Source organism: Mytilus galloprovincialis, chromosome 10, assembly GCF_965363235.1.
Source record: "Mytilus galloprovincialis chromosome 10, xbMytGall1.hap1.1, whole genome shotgun sequence".
Classification (NCBI taxonomy): domain Eukaryota; kingdom Metazoa; phylum Mollusca; class Bivalvia; order Mytilida; family Mytilidae; genus Mytilus; species Mytilus galloprovincialis.
Window position 1 is genome coordinate 89,001,792 of NC_134847.1, and position 20,855 is coordinate 89,022,646.

The 20,855-nt window shown below is 32.5% G+C and overlaps 3 protein-coding genes across 4 annotated transcripts in view; 2 read left to right on the forward strand and 1 right to left on the reverse strand.

The window, feature by feature from the left end:
* LOC143048814 (uncharacterized) overlaps positions 1-9,557 on the forward strand; it is a 43,473-nt gene extending 33,916 nt beyond the window's left edge. Inside the window, exons 9-11 of the mRNA XM_076222682.1 lie at positions 609-926; positions 8,763-9,038; positions 9,541-9,557. Coding sequence (XP_076078797.1) covers positions 609-926; positions 8,763-9,038; positions 9,541-9,557 — 611 coding nt within the window. The remainder of the gene's footprint in view (positions 1-608; positions 927-8,762; positions 9,039-9,540) is intronic.
* The window catches only part of LOC143048715 (titin-like), a 226,161-nt gene extending 207,237 nt beyond the window's left edge, over positions 1-18,924 (forward strand). The window contains exons 1-3 of one of the 2 annotated variants that reach the window (XM_076222556.1): positions 10,044-10,347; positions 14,986-15,013; positions 18,765-18,924. In XM_076222556.1, the coding sequence (XP_076078671.1) occupies positions 10,125-10,347; positions 14,986-15,013; positions 18,765-18,852 (339 nt within the window). In that variant the 5' untranslated portion in view covers positions 10,044-10,124 and the 3' untranslated portion in view covers positions 18,853-18,924. Of the gene's footprint in view, positions 1-10,043; positions 10,348-14,985; positions 15,014-18,764 lie in introns of those variants that run through there. The other variant, XM_076222555.1, reaches the window with a different exon arrangement.
* The window catches only part of LOC143048714 (MAM and LDL-receptor class A domain-containing protein 1-like), a 180,227-nt gene that overhangs the window by 13,346 nt on the left and 146,026 nt on the right, over positions 1-20,855 (reverse strand). The gene's annotated exons all lie outside the window — the stretch shown is intronic.

Below are 20,855 nucleotides of genomic sequence, written 5' to 3' on the forward strand. Positions count from 1 at the left end.
TGTTCCCGCTGAAAAACTTACAAGTAACTACCGTATAGCGGGTTACTTTCGCGGGTGTAAAATTTTTATTGAATAAGGTATACGAATTATTTTGGCGGTTATTGTTTCGGCGGATTCATAACTTTACCTTCGCATGTACACTTTTAAATTGGCGGAGTATATGTTGGCGATTTTGTTCTTTCGCGAAAATTAGCGAACATTTACACCCCGCGAAAATGACCCGCTGTACGATATCTAATCAATGAACCGAAATGTACTAAAAAGTAATGAACATCATTGTATAAAACGCAAGACATTTTTTCTGAATACGTTGAGCCAGTACTGACCTGTAGTGAATCACTCGCAGTTGCAACTGTACTTGAAAAAGATATAGCCAATCTAAGAGATAATAAATTAAGTAATAAATCTATTTAAGTGAAACAAATCCTGGTCACAAACCTAAACTGAAGGAAACACATCAACTATAAGAGATAAAAATAAAAACGGAACAGCAGAAATACTACAAAAACAATGCCATTCATCCCTATTAACATTTAATTTTTTTACTTACAATGTGTACTAAAAGTGACTTCATCAATATCGAGATTTTAAGGGTTGTTTTTCTTCAGGTCGGCCTATTGTATTGAATCAACACACAAAAGACGACGGAGATGATAAAATTTTGTCCGTTGTGTTTTATTCCATTCCAAACGATTTCAAAATTCAATGGTTGCTAGAAAACAAAAGCTTAAACGGAGATCCACAATACACCGTAGCCGTTAAAGACATGACAGTTGGACTAAAGCAGTACAATGTGGATGTAGTCACTGCGGGGTTTATATCAAACTTAACGATTCATGATTTTAAGAGACGCCCGAACGACGTTTACAGTTGTCAGATTTCTAATGCATATGGAGTAGTTGTAGAACAAATTGTTTTAGGACCAGGTAACGTTCAATTTTTGTATAAAAGGTATTATGAGATAAATAGTGTTTGAGAAAGAAAAAAAAACAGTAATGTGTAATTTCCTTTACATTACGTCCCATGTATTACTTGATTTATTTCACCTCACTATGCTGCATTTAACCCGTACGCTCAAAATAGATTAGTAATCTACAGACAGGTGCCTTGTGATAATTAATAATGTGTCCAGATATGATTCGGTTAAAATATGTAAACACTATGTGTCTTATCGCAAAATGAATTATGAGACACAGCTGTTTAATTACTTTTAACGCAGAGTTTAAAAAATGTAGATATGGTCACATTTTGAAATTTGTGGATATGAAAGTAAAACTACGACAGCAGCAGTTGCAAAATATGCATATGACGTTATTCTATAACGTTTAAAAATATTAATTTTTCTCCCTTTCAGATACCAATTTTAAGGGGTCGTCCCTTCTAGTGGATAAATGTTTGGTTTCTCGTTCTGGGTATCACCGATGCCGAATGGCGATGACACCCTCTTATGCAGTCAATGCACCCCATTTTTTAACATTTCTGATATTCTACATGCATTATTCTATATTTTTGTTTGAGGGGAGGCACGGTGATGAGATGAAAATATAATAGATCATAATTAAGAAAGAAACAATTGGATTTAGATGAAAATACACATACATGTTTATCGTTTTATAATTAATATGCCTGTCTGTTTGTTTGTTTGTTTTTGTTTTCTTCTTCTTCTTTTTTTTTTCTTCTTCTTCTTCTTCTTCTTCTTCTTCTTCTTCTTCTTCTTCTTCTTCTTCTTCTTCTTCTTCTTCTTCTTCTTCTTCTTCTTCTTCTTTCGCAATAATACCAGATGATAAAACAGATACAATGATTGGTCTTAATTGAAAAATTAGATAAACATTTTGTGGAAACTGATTTCCTTTCATTATGTTTTGATTATTTTAGTATCATCACATTTGGCATCCATCTGAACAAGTATTTTTTCGTGGTACGCATTCTGAAACCGAAGCAGAATTGCTTTTGCTACAAATGTACAATATATAGTTATGTCAATTATAAAATGTGTCATGTAAGCTGTTCATATCCGTGATCGTCTAGTCGTTGGTACCGAAACACATAACTGTGATAATAACACTGCCAAGTTCAAGCTTAGTACCGGGAATGATTATTTTTTTTGGTAAGGTTTTTCTCTACCAAAATATTGTTTTTAATCCTAGAGGTATCTATCTTTCATATTTACTATAAAGTTGAGTATTTTGTTTCTGATTTTATCGTGAAAGAAGTAGTTTTACAGTCATAGCTTATCACACGTTATTCACAGAAAAGTCAGTTAAATGGTGATGTGTATTTGGACCATTTATAATCAAACAAAGAAAAGTTAAGCGATCATAGTATGATATCATTATAATCATAAAACAAAAAGTAAGCATTTGCTATGATGAAAAGGGAAAGGCCTCGCACGTTAAAAGTGATAAGTGTAATGTGTACATGGATTTTTGTTTTATGAAGGAATTGTACTAATAAATAATCTATACAATTCCTTGATTTTATAGTGTTTATATATTTTATTAGATAACTCAAAGACAGAAATACAGTTTATTGACATACATAATTGATTGACAGATATAAGCAAAAAGAGTGATATTTAAATAATAATTTAAATCAGCACTCGTGGTGTTGTGGTAGTATGCATAGACTACAGACTTTACTGTCGAAATTCCGCGCGAGTTCGAACCTTTCATTAATCATTCGTTTTTGAAAGGATGACATATCGTAAGTTAAACGTTTAAAGTTATGATATAAGTTATCTCAAGTTAACATAGTGGTCAGTGGATTCTTGAAAAATAATCGACTGTAAGAACAATAGACTGACGTCAGTGAAATGGGTTAAGTAATAATAATTAAAACGGCAATCATCCTTATCACACACATATTCGAACAGACTGTCCTTATGCAAATTGGAAATATTTTCATTTAATGTGAATAAAAAAATATACGATAGGAAATGACTTCGATATTTTCCTACTCATTTATTAATGAAACATCGCCCGGTTATTTTCATTTAATAAATCCCTGCACGGTATAATCTACAGATTAAGCAACACAATCTCATTTCAATAAAGGTGACCACCGGTATTCCTTTAAGGAAAACAAAGCAATTACATCAATACTTAATTGTAAGCTAAACTAAAAAGTCTTTAAGAAAATCAATATTAACCTAGTCAATATTAAGAAATATTAGAAAAAATGTATGTTGTAAACATAATGTGATCAAGTATGCGTATGTATTCCTTATTTTGGAATACTGATATGTATCTTAACTATTACACGAGACTACCTCAATGTTCGTGCCTCTTCTCTTCCTGAAAACAACCCTTAAATTGTAACTTGATAATATACGATGAGTTTGTTGATTTTTTAACAATCAATTACAAAAGGGATGAATATTTGTCTCTTTTAAAATTTTAAAACATTAAAAGACTACGCATAGAGATTTGTATTGCATTTTTCAACCCGAAATAATTTAGCAGAAGTATATGTTTTCAGTTACATAAGCTCGATTTCAATGTTGTTGGTACAAGAGCTACAGAAACAGGTATCAAACATATCTACATTCCATGGTAGCGATAAAAACCCGATTATTTGGAACCCCCGAATCCGGTATATATTCGTAAAAATTGCTGTCGCGTTTTCTTCTTCACTTAAAAACCACGAATATTGTATTATACCATAAAGGAGTATTGATTAGTGTAGTTTATCATGTGTTCATTTCAAGATACTTTGGGGAGTATTTGCGGGTTAAAATCCGAAAAAAGCTTGTTCGAATTGACCGTCTGTCACGACGTTCGACTTTGAAATTTACATGCCGTCATTATTTCCGTCATTGCAAATTGCAAGTCTGCCGGGATATTAAATTTTATTTCGTAGCAAATATGGTAAATATTGACTTTTCACTGTACCACTTTGTGATACACATTGCCTTGACGCTCTCAGCAACATAATTTTAAACGTCATGAGCTTTTCCTTCCGGGAAACCGCATCAATTTAACATGAAAAGGTTGGGGTTGTAAAGACGTAGGATAATCGGATTGTCAGTTGGCCAACATTCATAGAATCACAAGAAAAAAATAATATTTTACTAAAACAAAAATAAACAAAATCAAACAAAACTAAACATAATTGTAACATGCAAATGAATACAAATAAACCAAATAAACAACTGAAATGTTAGTAAGTATAAATTAAAACTAATCAGAAAAATGTCTCATCACATCTGCTATCATACACTCTGTTTGCGGTCAAGATCTAGGACGTCGCTTGGAACGAACATCTAATACTTTCAGATTGAATTATTCTAAACTTTTACTTTATTAAACTTTTCACTATTTAATATTGACTTGTATACACTTAAGCTTGTAACATCAATAAGATGTATGGCTCACTATATATTCACTTATAAAATATATTTCACTAATTGTATAGCTTCTATATTGATGCCACTTCCGTTAAATCAAACACGGACTTCCGGTAAAACTAACACCAATTTCCGGTGGATAAACCACAGCTTCTATAAACGCAAATACGTAATTTCTGCCACATAACATATATATATTGGCCGTTGTATGATACGTTTAACTAAACCTAACGACTTGTATTTGGGAAGATCTGTGTCAATAAATGGGACGTACGTTTTCTGCCCATTTAAACGTTGCCACTCCAAAACTGAGCATTAAAACTGCATGGACCAACCCCTGAACAAAAAATTGAACCCCAAATTAAATTTCCGGGTCTGTTTGATATTTTAAAATGACAACTAAATGATAACACCTTCAAAAATATAAATAAATGTTCTTCCCTGAGCTTATTCATTATACTGTCCTGTGAATCTCCATGTCCTGAATTGACAATTCTGAGGTATCACCAAATATAAGTGAACTGCAGCAGACAAAACGTCTGTTCACATCAAAACATAGGTGTGCTCTGCCTCACTACTTTACCTGTATGAAAAACCATGTGCTACTTGTCACATGATTTTTACCTGGCGCGTAAATCAATGAGTGCGGTGCCAATCAGGGTGCAATTTATACATACCTTTATAAACCATGAAAATAAGATAGTGAGTTGCCCTTCATGAATTACAATTTATGAACAATAAGCAAATAATTAAAAAAAGATAAAAATCACATAATGAAGTTCGTCACAGGGGTTAACTTCATTTTTCGATTAAAAATGGGAACAATGTTATTTTTTTCTTTTTTTATTATTTTAAATTTTATTTAACTTATTTTTCCTCAAAATTTCCATTCTTAAAAAAACTATAAAAACTTAGAATATCAGTATGTTTGTTAAAACAATGATTATAATATGATGAATACATTTATTTGTGGTCCTTATTTTTGAACTTTTATTATGTTATTTTCTAATGCAAATGAAAAATGCGGTATTATATTGTAACTACAGCTGATATATTTTTTTGTAAAATGAACTAACAAATACTAACACATATATATTTGCATTATCTATTTCTAACATTAACGAGGCCGGGATAAGGTACCGATATTCGATGTTTTCATTACTAACAAATGTACAGCTTTCAATAAAAATTAAAATTAAAAAAAAATAATTAAAAATCGGAACAAAAGTGCAGCTGGAATGTGAACCACCCTCTTTTATATATAAATGCATGATTATGTTCAGCTTAGTCATAAATGGGGGTAGTTTTGAGCACAGAAACAACTAAAATCAGATGCGCAGCCAGGATTCAATGTTAGGGAGTGAAACAAATATTGTTCTGCAGAGCAAAGTATGATGCGAAATATTTTTTGGTAAATTATCAAAAATGTACGTTCCGTCATCATTTCCGCTTTGTCTACAAGTATTACTATGTGCTCAGGAAAAAGAACACCCTAAAAGAGGGATGAAAGATACCAAAGGGACAGTCAAACTCATAAATCTAAAACAAACTGACAACGCCATAGCTAAAAATGAAAAGGACAAACAAACAAGAGCACACACGACACATCATAGAAAACTAAAGAATAAACAACACGAACCCCTAAATGATGGGGATTAACTTCGGTTTTCGGTTAAAAATTGGTACAGACGTACGGCTGTAATGTGACCCCTATTCATAAATCAATCCATACAATGTTCATCCCACTCATATATGGGGTAGGTTCTGAGCATTCAAACACCTGAAATCAGATGCGGATTGACCTTTCACTGAAACACTTTGTGATGCACATTCCCTTGACGCTCGAATAGTTTATGTTGGAAGGAAAATTATTTTGGGTGTCATATTGAGTGGTGGTATTTCGTCTGTGACACGCTTCAAAAAGAATTAAGACCTGAATATCGCCTCACACATAAATTAAATTATGAAACATAGTATATTTCGCAGGTATTTTCTAGTATTCATAGATATAAGAAGACGTGGTTTGCGTGCCAATGAGACAAATCTCCATCCTAGTCACTATTTGTAAAAGTAAACCATTGATGATCAAGGTACCGTCTAAAACATGGCTCCTAAGCTCACACCGAACAGCAAGCTATAAAGGGCCACAAGAATGACTAGTGTAAAACTATTCAAACGGTAAAACCAACGGTATACTCTATTAAACAAAATACAAACGAGAAAAAGCCAAGAACCTCACCGACAAACGACAATCACTGAATATAAGGTTCCTGACTTAGGAAATAACGTTCTATTAGGTATCAATGTTTACCCTTATCTAAAACAATAGTATAACATCACAACACAGAACGACGCACTTTAAAATATCAAGTGAAATGACTCAACTCAATCAAAAGACATATTAACACTAACAAGTAAATATACTGTAATAGGAGGGGGTCGGTGATGACACCGCTTGGGACGTGTAATGTCAAGTACTGCATCACTATTCGACCATCGTGATACCTGACAACAGATTATGACTGAACAACTGACAATAAATCAAATGAAAATATATTGTATTTACAAATGTACAATAATTGCATGTTATACAAAGTCGGTAATAACAAATCTATTTATAATATATGACCTCATTTTGTGCGTCGTTTTTTTTTTCTTTAACAATACAGTTATCGTAATGCCTCTGTGTCATATATGTACCATCTAACTCGCATTTGTCATGCTGTCCTGAATAATAACACCTTCATGAATATTCCGTTTGGGTTATTTTGATAGGAAAAACGGCGTCCGGATATTGTTTCCGTCATACGGACTTTTAAGTCATAGAAAAGACATCAGTCTAGTACTGTTTAAAATAACACAGAATGTTGCTGAACTTCCACATTACACTTTTAAAACTCCTTACTTTATAACATACAATTTATTGTGTACCTGAGCTGCAGGAACCGGTATCAACCATTCATACGGTCCCTGATACAAATCCGTATTCTAGGGACCCCTCTGACCGATATATTATCATTTCTTTTAAATGTTTCATGCAAGCTATACAGTTGGGGTTGTTTTTTTTTTTGTTTTTTTTTTAAATTAATCAAAGTTTTATTGCACTTTTGCTGTTAACAATTTACTCAATCTACAGCTTCAATTAAGTATCCCTTAAATTAGTCATTGCATATTTAGGGGAAAATATTCAATAAGTATATCTATAAAGTTAGTTGTATTATATTACATACATAGTATCAGTTCTACAGAATACAATTTCCTACCGGAATACGGTACGTTTCTTAACCCAAACTGTATATAATTTATTTATTGAAGCTTCACTGAACCGTGAAATTGATGATGATCCTTGATACTGACAGTATGACTTATCAGCCGACAGTAGAATTTCGAAATGTTTTGTTAGTTTACTCCGTGTAATTGTGAATAGGGGTCTTAAATGATTAGGTAAGACAATTGTTTTTTCAGACATTGTATAAACAACATAATTTTTTTTCAGTAAATGGTATTTTTTGCGATCAAACCAAAGATAAAAAAAAGATCGAAAGTGCACGTGGTATAATTAACGATACATGAATGCAGTATCAAAGCGTTGTATTGTGTAAATTAATAACAATATTAATTCAGTGTAGCTATAATAGATATGATAAATTATATATAAACATGACAAAAAAAGAGTAGAATAGCGAATTTCATTTGATGCATATCACCTGACCGGACACATTTCATGTGCAGTCGTGAACTAACTAGGTCACAGCTTGAATTTGCTTAGCAATTATAGAAATTCGAAATATTCTAAAGTTTTAAGTATGATTCTCTTATTTTTTTTTCTCTAATTTTATTTATGGTAATTATGTCCCTGATTTCATTTTGAAATATTTTAAAAATATCAATGACCTTGTCATACAGTTGTTGAACATTTTGACCTTGTCGGTTTATCGGAATTTTATCCAAACCCATATGAAAATGAAAACAAATGTATTCATATTCCAATCGCCTTTGCACTTATCACATAATACTCTGATTTCATTAGTGTAATCTGTTTCGATTTACTGAAATTGAAAGGTTAACATATCGATTGTTCTGTTTTCTGTACAACGTAACAGAAATCATGGTAACAAAGCAACCCGCCTCCTAAAAATATTAGTTCATGTTACTTCAAATAGTTATTATTTGACATTCGTAATATTAACATCCAATGTTTTGAACTCGTAAAAATTTCAAAGTTATAATGAAATCAGTTCATGTGTAAGATACTTTTAATACTTTTCCTATATTTCAAACATGTATTTTAAGCCATGATCTTAATGCCCGCGATTTCGCGATTTCGCAGGTGTGTTCTAGGTTGTATTAATTTGTAGAACTATAGAAAGGTATAAACGATATAACATGTTTGTTTTTTTTTTTTATTTTTTATCAGCAACTTTAGATTTGGAAAGACGGACCTATTGTGACACTTCACATAGCATTGAGTTAAACTGTACTTTAAAATTAGTCGGCGCCACTCCAGTCTCCTGGATTCACTCGAACGCTGGAAAAACTATTCGGTCACTGGAAGGCAAGCATATCAACAACTCAAACATTCTGACTATACCATTCTGCAATAGTCAAGACACCGGTGATTACACTTGTAGATGGAAAACAGATATACTCGGTCAGACACTCATGGAAAAGTCTACAACATTGTCCGTAAGCGGTAAATATTGTTTTAACAATCGCCAATTCTTGTTACTTGTTTCACGCAAATATTTTTTAGATATATTTATGTGTTGGTGTCCGTTTTTCTGATTCTCATACAATCGATTTTATTTTTCATTCTAGAACAATTTGCTGATACATTTAGGACTTGGTCAGATGTAATTGTTTGCGTCTTTCTTGGTTAAAACTTATACACACAATTGAATCAAACTTGTTACCAAACTAATATTATTCTTTTTTTTTTAATTTTCAAAAATGTACAAAGTGCAATCTTAACGTTAAATAAATTTTAAAGAACCACACGACTAAAGAATACTATCAACAATTGCAGTTGTCAGTTCATTGATTTCATTTACTAAGTTTTGGAACTAAACTGATCACTGCCTGAACAGCAACATATGAACTAGAACATATGCAGAAAAGATTATTGAACCACCCTTCAGTTTGTTCGATTTTAAATAGAGTGCTTAATATGTGAAAAGAAGAGAGTAATTATTCAGGTGCTCCGGAAGAGTAAGCATTTTCTGCACCGTATACGGCACCCGTCGTGTTATTTCTTTGTTCAGTTCGGTAAAGATGGAAGGTTATTATGACTGAGGAAGAATATCAGATATGATTTCTGACACACTTTTGTCATAATGGCCAATCAGCTCATGATGGCGATCGTAAAATTTCTTTAAATACTGTTTTTCCTATTAATTCAAATATCATTATTCTGTGTTTTTTTTTAATACAGAATATTTAACACGTATTATGCAAAAGAAAAAAACGGATATAAGTCTTTCCCCCGTTTTCTTTCACCAATGAAAAAGAAATTGACTTAGAAAGACGTTTTTGGATGAAATTTATATATGAAAATGTAAACAAAATATAACCCATTCAAACAAAGTTCATGTATTGTTTTTTACATATATTTTGAAATGTAGAACAAAAAACATGCATTAGTTTTGTTCCAAAATGAAAACAAAACAACCTTGCACATTCGTTTTTTTTTTCAGGACCACCTTTTGTCATATTACACTCCATTTCAGTCGATGATAGCGATACGGTTTTTTCTGTCACGTTCTTCTCAAAACCATTTCCAATGGATCCAAAGTGGTACTTTAATGATGAACCAGTTGTATTAGGAACACAATTTCTACAAACAACAACATATTCTATTGTACAAATCATTCAACATCGTGTTTTGGTAAACGAAGAAGGTTTCATAAGCAACTTAACTGTACATAAAGCTGAGTATGGACTTTATAAATGTGTGATTCTGAACAGTTTTGGAGAGGTGAACCAGTTGTTTGTTATTGAACAAGGTAATATTTAGTACAAGCATTTATTTACTGAACTTGTTCCCTTATTTCATATGGGAAAAAGTTTATACATAGATTCTAACGAAAAAGAAAAAAATCAAGCATTACTCTTTAAAAAGTAAAATAACAAAAATACCGAAATCCTTAGAAAATTCAAATCGGAAAATTTTTCATCAAATAGCAGAATAAAAAGCTCAAACACATTGAATGAATGGAAAACAACTGATATATGCCTGACTTCGAACAGAAAATGTTTGATAAAACCTGGTTTTGTAGCTAGCTAGCTAACTTATCTTATCATTCATAATGACGTATCAATTCCATTTTTTTTTGACAACAATGTCTGTTACAGCAGTCATCATTTTGATATAGTAGCAGGTGTCTTTAACTAGTCGAAAATATAAACAGTATATGGTTTTAAATGTGCCGGATCTACTTGAACGTTTGGAGCATAAAAGATTCCCCCCCCCCCCGTTTTGATAGAGTTGTTTTTTCTGTCTTTATGATGTTGTTTTTTAGTTTGTTGTTTGTGTTTTCGTCGTTTTTCGTCTTTTGTTTTTTCCAAGTCATAAATATGACACTTGTTGTCCATTCGTTGGATGTGTTTCTGCTTTCAGTTTTGTCATTTGTTTGGGAACTTTCCAGTTTATAAAAAAATCCCTATTCATTATTTTTGTTATTATACTTTTTTTGCTATTACATTGACAGTTTGTCTTCATCTTACATGTATGTGTCTATACATCCTTTTTTAGCCTTGCAATTCCGTTCATTTTATTTATAACTATTCACCAATTTACCATACAAAAAATAACCCGAGAGGCCAACTGGTGGACATTGGAGATTTGTTTTATATTTCCTCAACACATCTAGTATGTAATCTCTGATGTGTATGCTACATGCTACCCGGTCACTATAATCCAATTGTCTTCACCGTATTCTGATATAGGAATTTAACACTGCAACATAAAAAAAAGACAACTTATAGAATATCAATTGAAATTGCTTAATATAGGCAACAGTAGTTTACCGCTGTTCGAACTTCATAAATTGATTTGAAAAAAAAATCCGTGTAACAAACTAAAACTGAGGGACACGCATCAAATATAAGAGAACTACGAAACAACAGAAACACAACATTAAAATATATAACACACAGAAACGAACTATAAAATAACAATGGCCATTTTCCTGACTTGGTACAGGAAATTTTAAGATAAAATGGTGGGTTTTGTGGCATGCCAATGTCCCACTTTAAATGGCAATGTTGAATATAAAATTTAAATGACAACATTACATGACAGGACTGCAATACAAATAAATGGGAGAAAATATAGGACAGAGAAACACAATAATAATAGCTAACAAAAGGTACCAGGTTTAAAATTTAATACGCCAGACGTGCGTTTCGTCCACACAAGATCTCGACTTACCAGTGACGCTCAGATGAAAAAAGTTTGAAAACCACAATAAGTACAAAGAAGAGCAGCGAGGAATAAAAGTTCCAAAAGTTGTGACCAATATGGCTAGGGTTTTCTGCCTGGGATAAGAACATCCTTATTATTTAAAACAATTTATACTTTTGCAAACAGTAAATGTTGTAACATGACTATTCAATAGATATACATGATAAAACCGAAGTGGTGATACACTACAGAATAAAAACTAATACATTACATAAAACAACCCGATCAAAAAGACATTCCAACAAAAACAATTTAAAAGTATACTCGTTTCATCTTCGACACAATGTAAATACAATATTAAATAAATATGGAGGGCAATTGTCAAAACGACAACTCTTACCTGAGAAAAAAAAAACGGTTTATGAAACAAAGCACGCAGGTAACAAACGAAGAACAAATCTATTTTATTTTTACAAAAATAATGAATTTTTTGTCACAGTATGAGCACAGAAGTGAATATTTATCGTCAAACTGAATACGTATTAAAGGTAGAACATAACAACAAACTGGAGACGATATAAATATTAAAATTGAGAATGGAAATGGGGAATGTGTCAAAGAGACAACAACCCGACAATAGAACATACAACAGCAGAAGGTCATCAACAAGTCTTCAATGCAGCGAGCCCCAAAGGGTTACTAGGAAAACGAAATATGGTCACTTTGTCTTCTCCCGACCGGCAGTAAAACGCTTGCTGAAGTGAGGCGTCCGTTTTGCTGTGCGGGATGTATCAAGTTCGCAGTCACGTCCGGTCAAAATGGGGACGTTAAATCCGATGCCTCGTATGAGTGCCACGCTCTTTGCATGTTAAGAACCCTTGCAACAACTCTTTTGAGGGGTCCGTAAGTGGCCTGCAAAAAGGCAAAATTTCTGTCCCTATATACCTTCATTTTCCATTGGCAGTCCAAATTTCCCCGACCGTCATCCCGAATGACCTATTATGACAAGACCTACATATTGTATTTATTGTTAACTTGTTCTCGTCCTGAACATGCATGCCATATTTGCCACTGGACGTTAAGCAACCAACAATCAATCAATCAATCAATGCAGCGACAAATTCCCGCACCCGGAGGCGTCCTTCAGCTGGCCCCTAAACAACTATTATTGAATACAGATACAGGGATTTAGCTTTTGAACATGTTTAACGCCATGAACAGTCAAGGAAGGCATGACTCGCCAAATGCCAAAATAAAGGTATTGACCAGCAATATGATAGTTATGTTTAACCTTGTATCAAATGTGTATCATGTTATATATAGACAAAGCAATCTTTAAAAGAAAACAAAAGTGTTTGGTATTCATAAATCTCCAAAACCATTTCTAAAGATTAAAAACCAGTTATGTTTTAATTTGTTGAAGAAGCATCGACCTAAGTACCAATACCAACAATTCCAATTGCGAAAGATCTTTCTACAACAGAATAAAATAACCTTTACTAACCTTACACAAGTCTGTATACACTGAATTTCGTTTTGAGACAAGCTCTCACACTATTAAATTATATGAGACATATAATCATGTTACATGTATATAGTGATTTTAATTTTTTAGACGTTTGAATATCATCCAGAAATAAAATTTAGGCTGTTTTATGATATGTTTTAGAACAAAATAAATCTATCATCATCACAGAAGCCACCGCATCACCAGATTCTTTGGGAAACAGCGTGACTGTGATAATTGCCATATGCTCATCCGTAATTGGGATAGTGGTAGTGGTTGTGGTCATAATTATTTATATCAGAAGAATGTCGCCGAAAATGTCAGGTAATACTCAATCGTCATCAGAAATACCACACCTAATAAATTTCTTATTTTGAACCTTATCATTCGCTGACGGTTAAGATAAAGAAAGAACTACATACATTACATTTATTCAAAACGTGTTATGTGTCTGTGCTGTGTATTTTGCCATTTGAAAGGGGACTTTCAGTTTTGAATTTTCCTTGGACTTCGAATTTTTAGCCATATTACTCTGTTCAAAAACATTTTATAATCAAAAATCATTTCCCCATTAGAAATAATGTTATATTACCTTTTGAATTTGTCTGAAATTAGAAGAGATCATAATATATGTAATTAAGACAAACGAATTTTTATTCGAAAAATGAGCTATACAGTTGTGAATCTTTGTTTGTGTTGTTGACACTCATTAAATGTGATAAGATTAAGCACCCAATTGCAAGCTATACGCTATCACTATACATTTCCTTCTGCAGTGAAATGAAGGGTTAAATCCTACGACTATCAAATTCAATGGAAATTGTTGTCGACGCTTTTTTGGTTTAAACCGGATGCGACGTTTCAGGATTCATAATCATTTCTGTTAAGATTTCTATGAAGCAAGTGTGGGTTCAGCATGATTAAATTGATTATCAAACGTTTCTAAAAACTGATACCTATCCAAACATGAATCTTACTCAGGGTACGTTCTTATGTATTGTTTTACTATTGCATTGATTATAGTGGTGAAGTGTCATGAAATTGAATTCCATGTTTACCATACATAATCCATGTTGAACTTACGTCATGCATCAAATTTGGTTAGGATTATTAAACTATACATATTTTTAGATTAAACTTTAAGGGTAGATGAAACTGACAAAAAGTGAAATAAGGGTCATTTCACCATCGCCTGTTGATTTGCCCAGTCTTTTATCCATCCTACTTTGGAATGTCGCAAGCTTGGCGAAGAAACAGCAAATGCAAAGTTTTAGGTTCGACCACATAGGGAAACTAATGAACTACTTTTCGAACACGCTAATACGACATATTCAAATGGTAACAACTTATAACATCAATTTACTAGTATTATAGTAATAAGAGTAAACTGCATTCCATAGTATCAAGATGTTAGAAGCATTTCTTTATTTCCTATCAGATTGTCGTTATGATGTCCTTGGGGTCATTTCAATGACACAATTATTCATTAGCAGTTTATCAAACAAATCTGAATCAATAGTAAAGAGCAATTTTCGGACAATTTTTTGGTCCGTTGTGGTTATATAGCTCTTGGACTGTTTAGATTTTTAAACATCCTAGCCTTTCAAAATTTCGGCTTTGAGCATTCCTTGGGAAGGTGACTTAAGAAAAGCTCTTCTGACGTATGAAAGCTATAACATGTTATTTTCATTTCGTGCAATATTTGAAAAAGGTATTCTTTTCGTTTTTCAGACAGATATAATTCTTCAATGCCAACAAGGTAGGTAGATATAATTAAGTCAGCTGTGTCAATTGTTCGCTTCGTCTGGAATAGCTAAGTTTGAAAAAGAACGAAAAAAAACCTCAATATTAATATTATACATTTTGGTTAGAACGCCAACAGCTGAACACATTATTTTACATTTAAATTTTGAAAAGCTGATACAAACAAAGATCGTTAGTTGACGCGTGTATAAATAACGAAGATTTTATATTAAAAGATTCTTTGGTGCAGTATCTGTATCCTTTAAAACAACAGTAATTTTGATGTAAACCTGGTATCAATACTGACTGCATGATAAGCTACCATGTTTCTCAAAACGAGAAGAAACATAACGTTCCTATAAGATGATTTGAAAGGATGACTGAAATCTATATAACACATTTCATTGTATTGATTAACCGATTCGAGATGTGAGCGTCTAAAATAACTATATTTTTTTGCGATCTTATACATCAAGATACTCAACATAGTTAATCAAAATCTTTTTACCATTGTGTGCAACACTTGGGCTAACATTGCAGAAGCAAATATCTGTTATTTCAAATTTTTATTGTTTAATTTGAACTGAGTATGTCCAAGGTATAACTGTATCATGGAAGCCAAAATAACAGACATCGCAACTGATAAAATTGTATTTAGAATAGGAATTTATTTCGGGAACGTAGTTAAGACGGTAACTAGTATTGTAGATTCCCTATGACTGATGACATTACTCTTGTATCACTATCATTTTATGAACCGGAAAAAAGTTGTCGGTGGCATATAGTTCTACCCTTGTCCGTCATTTCGTCATTCTGTCATTCCGTCATTCCGTCCGTCATTCTGTTATTTCATCATTCCGTCTCTGATAATTGTTGAAAATCACAGTTATACGGACTTTTTTCCTAAACGACTTCAGATATTGGGCGGATGTTTGGTATGTTAGTTAACCATGATGAGTTACAGATGAAGTTTTGTTCTGCTCCGCTAGTTTGTGCTGAAATTACGGGCTTTAGACTTTGATAAATTGTTAGAAATCACAATTATACGGACTTTTTTTCTAAACGCCTTTAGATATCGTGCTGATTTTTGTGGAATGTCAGTTAACCATGATGAGTTACAGATCAAGTTAAAGTTTAGTTCCGCTCCGCTGATTTTTTCCGAAATTAAAGGTTTACGTCTTTTAAAATTGTTGAAATCGCAGTTATACGGACCTTTTCTTAGACGGCTTCAGACTTTGAGCTGATTTTTTTACATGTTAGACTACCATCATGTTTGGGCCCACTTGTGTTGTTGAAATTGCAGATTTTTCAACTTTTTGAGAACGGGCATTCGTGTCGTTTCGACACATCTAGTTATGATCTGTACCAGAAAATGTTCGGTTTTCTATACTTACTTGTGAACTGAATATTCAGATACATGTACTGTTTAAATAGTACGAGAAGCCATCTAGGTAAACAATAGTTTATGAATCAATGATAGTGATTTGATCTGATGTTATTCACTTGTCAGTTTGTGCAGTAAGGTTTTAAATAATACTGGACTGGCTCATATCATACATAAATTTAAATTAGATAAACTGGCTATAATTATATTCAAGATGAACTTTAAAATCTTATTTCAAATGTCAATTTTACTCGACCATTCTTCACAATACTTATCCTTTTAACCTTTATATGAACCTTCACCACATAGAAAAGATTTCGATGAATACACGGCATTTTGAACAATTGTCTTCTAGCCTAGTAGGGTAGCAAAAAGAAATGAAGTAGGGCTGCTGACGGATACATTTTTGATTAATCCATTTACTTTATTTATATCAGACACATAGTCTGCTATTCAACAAACATTACCGGTCTTTCGCTAATGTACGAAGTTTATAGTAATATATTTACATGAATATAGACAGAAATAGTAGAATACTATAAAAGAGGGACGAAAGATACCAAAGGGACAGTCAAACTCATAAATCCAAAACAAACTGACAACGCCATGGCTAAAAATGAAAAAGACAAACAGAAAAACAATAGTACACACGACACAACATAGAAAACTAAAGAATAAACAACACGAACCCCACCAAAAACTAGGGGTGATCTCAGGTGCTCCGGAAGGGTAAGCAGATCCTGCTCCACATGTGGCACCCGTCGTGTTGCTTATGTAATTACAAATCCGGTAAATTGTCTAATTCGGTAGGTCATATTCATGAAAGGGAAGGGGATTGTAGTTACGACGTAAGGAACATATCCGATATCATTTGTGAAACGGTTATTCCATAACGGTCAACCAACTCGTGATGGCGTCCGTAAAATTTACGAAGGGATGATTTCAACTTCACCATTTGGAACTCTTGGTTTAATAGCTTCCTTGTTAGCAGCAAACCTCTATCAAGAAAATCATGATAGGAAATGCAAGCACGGGAATATCGTATCAATTGGGAGATATATACCCCGTATGCAGGTGCTGCTGGAATGTTGCTACTTAGAAATGGAAAGTTCACAATTGGAAAGCTGAAATCATCTCTTTTGTCGTAAAGTTTTGTTTTCAACCGACCCTCATTGTCAATTTCTAGATGTAAGTCAAGATATGAAGCCGACTTAACTGTATCTGTAGTATCCTTTATCTCTAGTTCGATTGGATAGATGCGTTCCACATAGTCACCAAATTTTGAATTGTTTAGTGAAAGAACATCATCTATATAGCGGAAAGTAGAGTTAAAGGATATTGCTAACTTCTTATCTTTCTTCCTAAGAAGTTCCTGCATGAAGTCAGCCTCATAATAATAAAGAAACAAGTCGGCGAGTAGAGGGGCACAGTTTGTTCCCATTGGATGACTATCGAAAACACATGAGTTAGTGATTTGTGCATTGTTTAAGTGTTTATTCCGGAAATGATACAGTAGACATTTTTCAAACATAAAACCGATCATGTGTCAAAATCGGTGTCAAGACTAGAAACGAAAATGTAAAATCTTATTATCTATAGAACAATAAAAGAGAAAAACAAAATCCTTCATTATACACTGCCTTTGCATTTTTTATAACCTGAATTAGGTAGATATATTAGTGAAGGAGGAACCTTGCAAACTATAAACTCGCTGAGTGTCAAACAGATAAAAAAAAACGGACAGTAGTAAATCATATTTACCCGGATATTTAGTAGTAATGACATTAATAAAGGCAACAGTAGTATACCGCTGTTTAAACCCATAAATCCATGGACAAAAAACGACGAAAAATAAAAAAAGCTACTATTTGGAAAACCTACTACAGGCCGTGGGTGAACTCACTTTACTCAGATATGGTAATCAGTTAATGTTCAATTAATATCTCAAGTCTAGATGAATTCTGTTTATCGAGTAAAACGGCAAATTATTGTATACCTATTTTTTACCCTACAAAATACTTTGTAACATATTAACCGACGAACGAATCATTCGATTATATATTCTATCAATCCCTTCTACATGACCAAATATAAAACATTGAAATGAGATAATTTCTTGAAAATTGATATACAAGTTAGTTGCCGGTTGAACAGTTACAAAATGTAACCATTTTCCTTTAACTAAAGATGCCGCTAATAACCTATTTCTTTATGCTTCGTTTTGTTAAAGCAAAAGCACCTTTGAATGATTTTGTTATTAACACGGTGGGCTGAGAAAGAATTCTTGTCTTTCACGATTGTCAAACACGGTCATAAGCTGTTATAATAATAAGTGTATGGTAAATATATGTTTATAACGTTGGTGTTTTTGTTGTTGTTGTAGAGATGAAGACAGTACGTATGACTCAATCAGTATGTCTAATCCATCTAAAAGACCAGATGACCAAGCTGATTATATGGAAGTCTTTTAGCTATTCAACAATTAACGCCTTTATCGTTATGCGTCGATGTTCTGTAAATGCTTACGTATTGTCCTAATGCATCAATGTAATCAATACAGTTTCGTACTTTGAACATCTGATAAAGAATAATATATTGTTTTCATCTTTTTTTTCAATTTGTTATTACGCAGCTTGATTTAGATTTTTGACAACTTTAGTTTACACACTTTGTAATGTTAAATACTGGGACAAATCTGATTAGAAAATGATACCACAAACAAATAGTTTATTGAAATGTTAACCTTTACTTCTTTTCAGTTTTATAATTTACTTTTGCACATGTTTGCATCCTTATATTCTTTCAATATGCATTATGATGTCAATTAGTGTTCTTCATTTGTTTTTCTTTCTTTTTGGTGTTTTTGTTTGTACAAACATATGATGTACACAAATTTTTTTATCTCTATTACATATATTGCTATACAAAAAGACATGAATATATATCTTGATCGCTGACCTATCATCCTTCTTACAATTTTGAAAGGAGTATATCCAGTAGCACCAATTAAAGGCCATGTTAAGATAACTGTTTAAACACAAATTGTTTGAGCAAAACTGGATATATGCCATTCGATTTTCTTTGTTTACTTCTTTGTTTGTTTTATAGTTAATAAGATTATAACACAATGTTGACTACTCTTCCCCTGTTTTTGACATTGTTACTTATAGTGTCTGGGTTTTTTTTGTGCACACATCGTTGTCATCATGACGGAAAAAAGAAAGATTACAAAAATACTGAACTCTGAGGAAAATTCAAAACGGAAACTCCCTAATCAAATATCAAAATCAAAAGATAAAACACATCAAACGAATGGAAATAAACAAACGACAACCACTGAAGTACAGGCTCCTGACTTGGGACAGTCATATACATACAGGATGTGGCGGGATCCAAACCATTCGCCTTACCTGGGACTGTGGTATAACAGTACAATATAAGAACGACATATAAAAATCAGTTGAAAAAGGTCTTACTCATCAGATGGACAAAACTACAAGTGGACGTGGGTGGGTAATTGTACATCCCAACAGCAAAAAGACACAGAAGATATTTCGTATTAGTTTATTTTTACTGAAATTGTTACCTTTATCCCCTATTCATTTGAAGTACTGGTTTGCCTTCAATATTTATGTACATGATATTTGATATTCGTTTAATAAATTAGCAACTAAATGTTCACAATCATTTGATATGCCATTAGTTGAGACTTGCCATTGTTTTACTTCATTTATTAAATGATTTATTAATGTATATGCATCCACTGTTTCATTGTTGAATATAATTAATAAATATACAAGCTTATTTATGAACCTCGTTTTCATTATTTAAATTGAACACATACATATAAAGTTTCACGTCATTTTAATATTGCAAACTGTCAAACATTTTTGAAATGCTTAAGAACTGTAAAAGTAAATTCAGCCCCATAAAATCACATAGTTATTCTGGTTCATAATCATGATACAGAATGATTTCTAAAAATGTGCATTTGTTTTTTATTTCTTTGTTACTTTTGGTTTGTTATTGTGGTGGTTTTTGTTTTCGTATACATACATCTCATATCTTAATTATTCTTTCCAAAAAAATATTCTTGAGAGTTCAGTATTCAATCAACCAACCAAACAAGAAGTAAAATAACAAAAATATAGGATTCAAACGATATCATAATCGGAATCTCCCTTATCAAATGTTGAATCAAAAGCTCAAACAAGAAAAATGAAATACAACTTGACGTAGTACAGGAATTTCTGATGTAGAATAGAATTGATTAAACCAGGTTTTATAACTGTTTCACCATATGAAAAAGATGTAAAATCAACTTGTTCTCCAAAGTAGTCGAAAGTAAACGTTCTTAATAAAAAAAAACTTATTATATGACATTTTGTAAATGAACAGTTTGTTATGGAAATACTTAATCCTCAAAACTGTCGTTTCGATAAAACCGCATTCATGTTGGTTTTGTTTTGCTTTA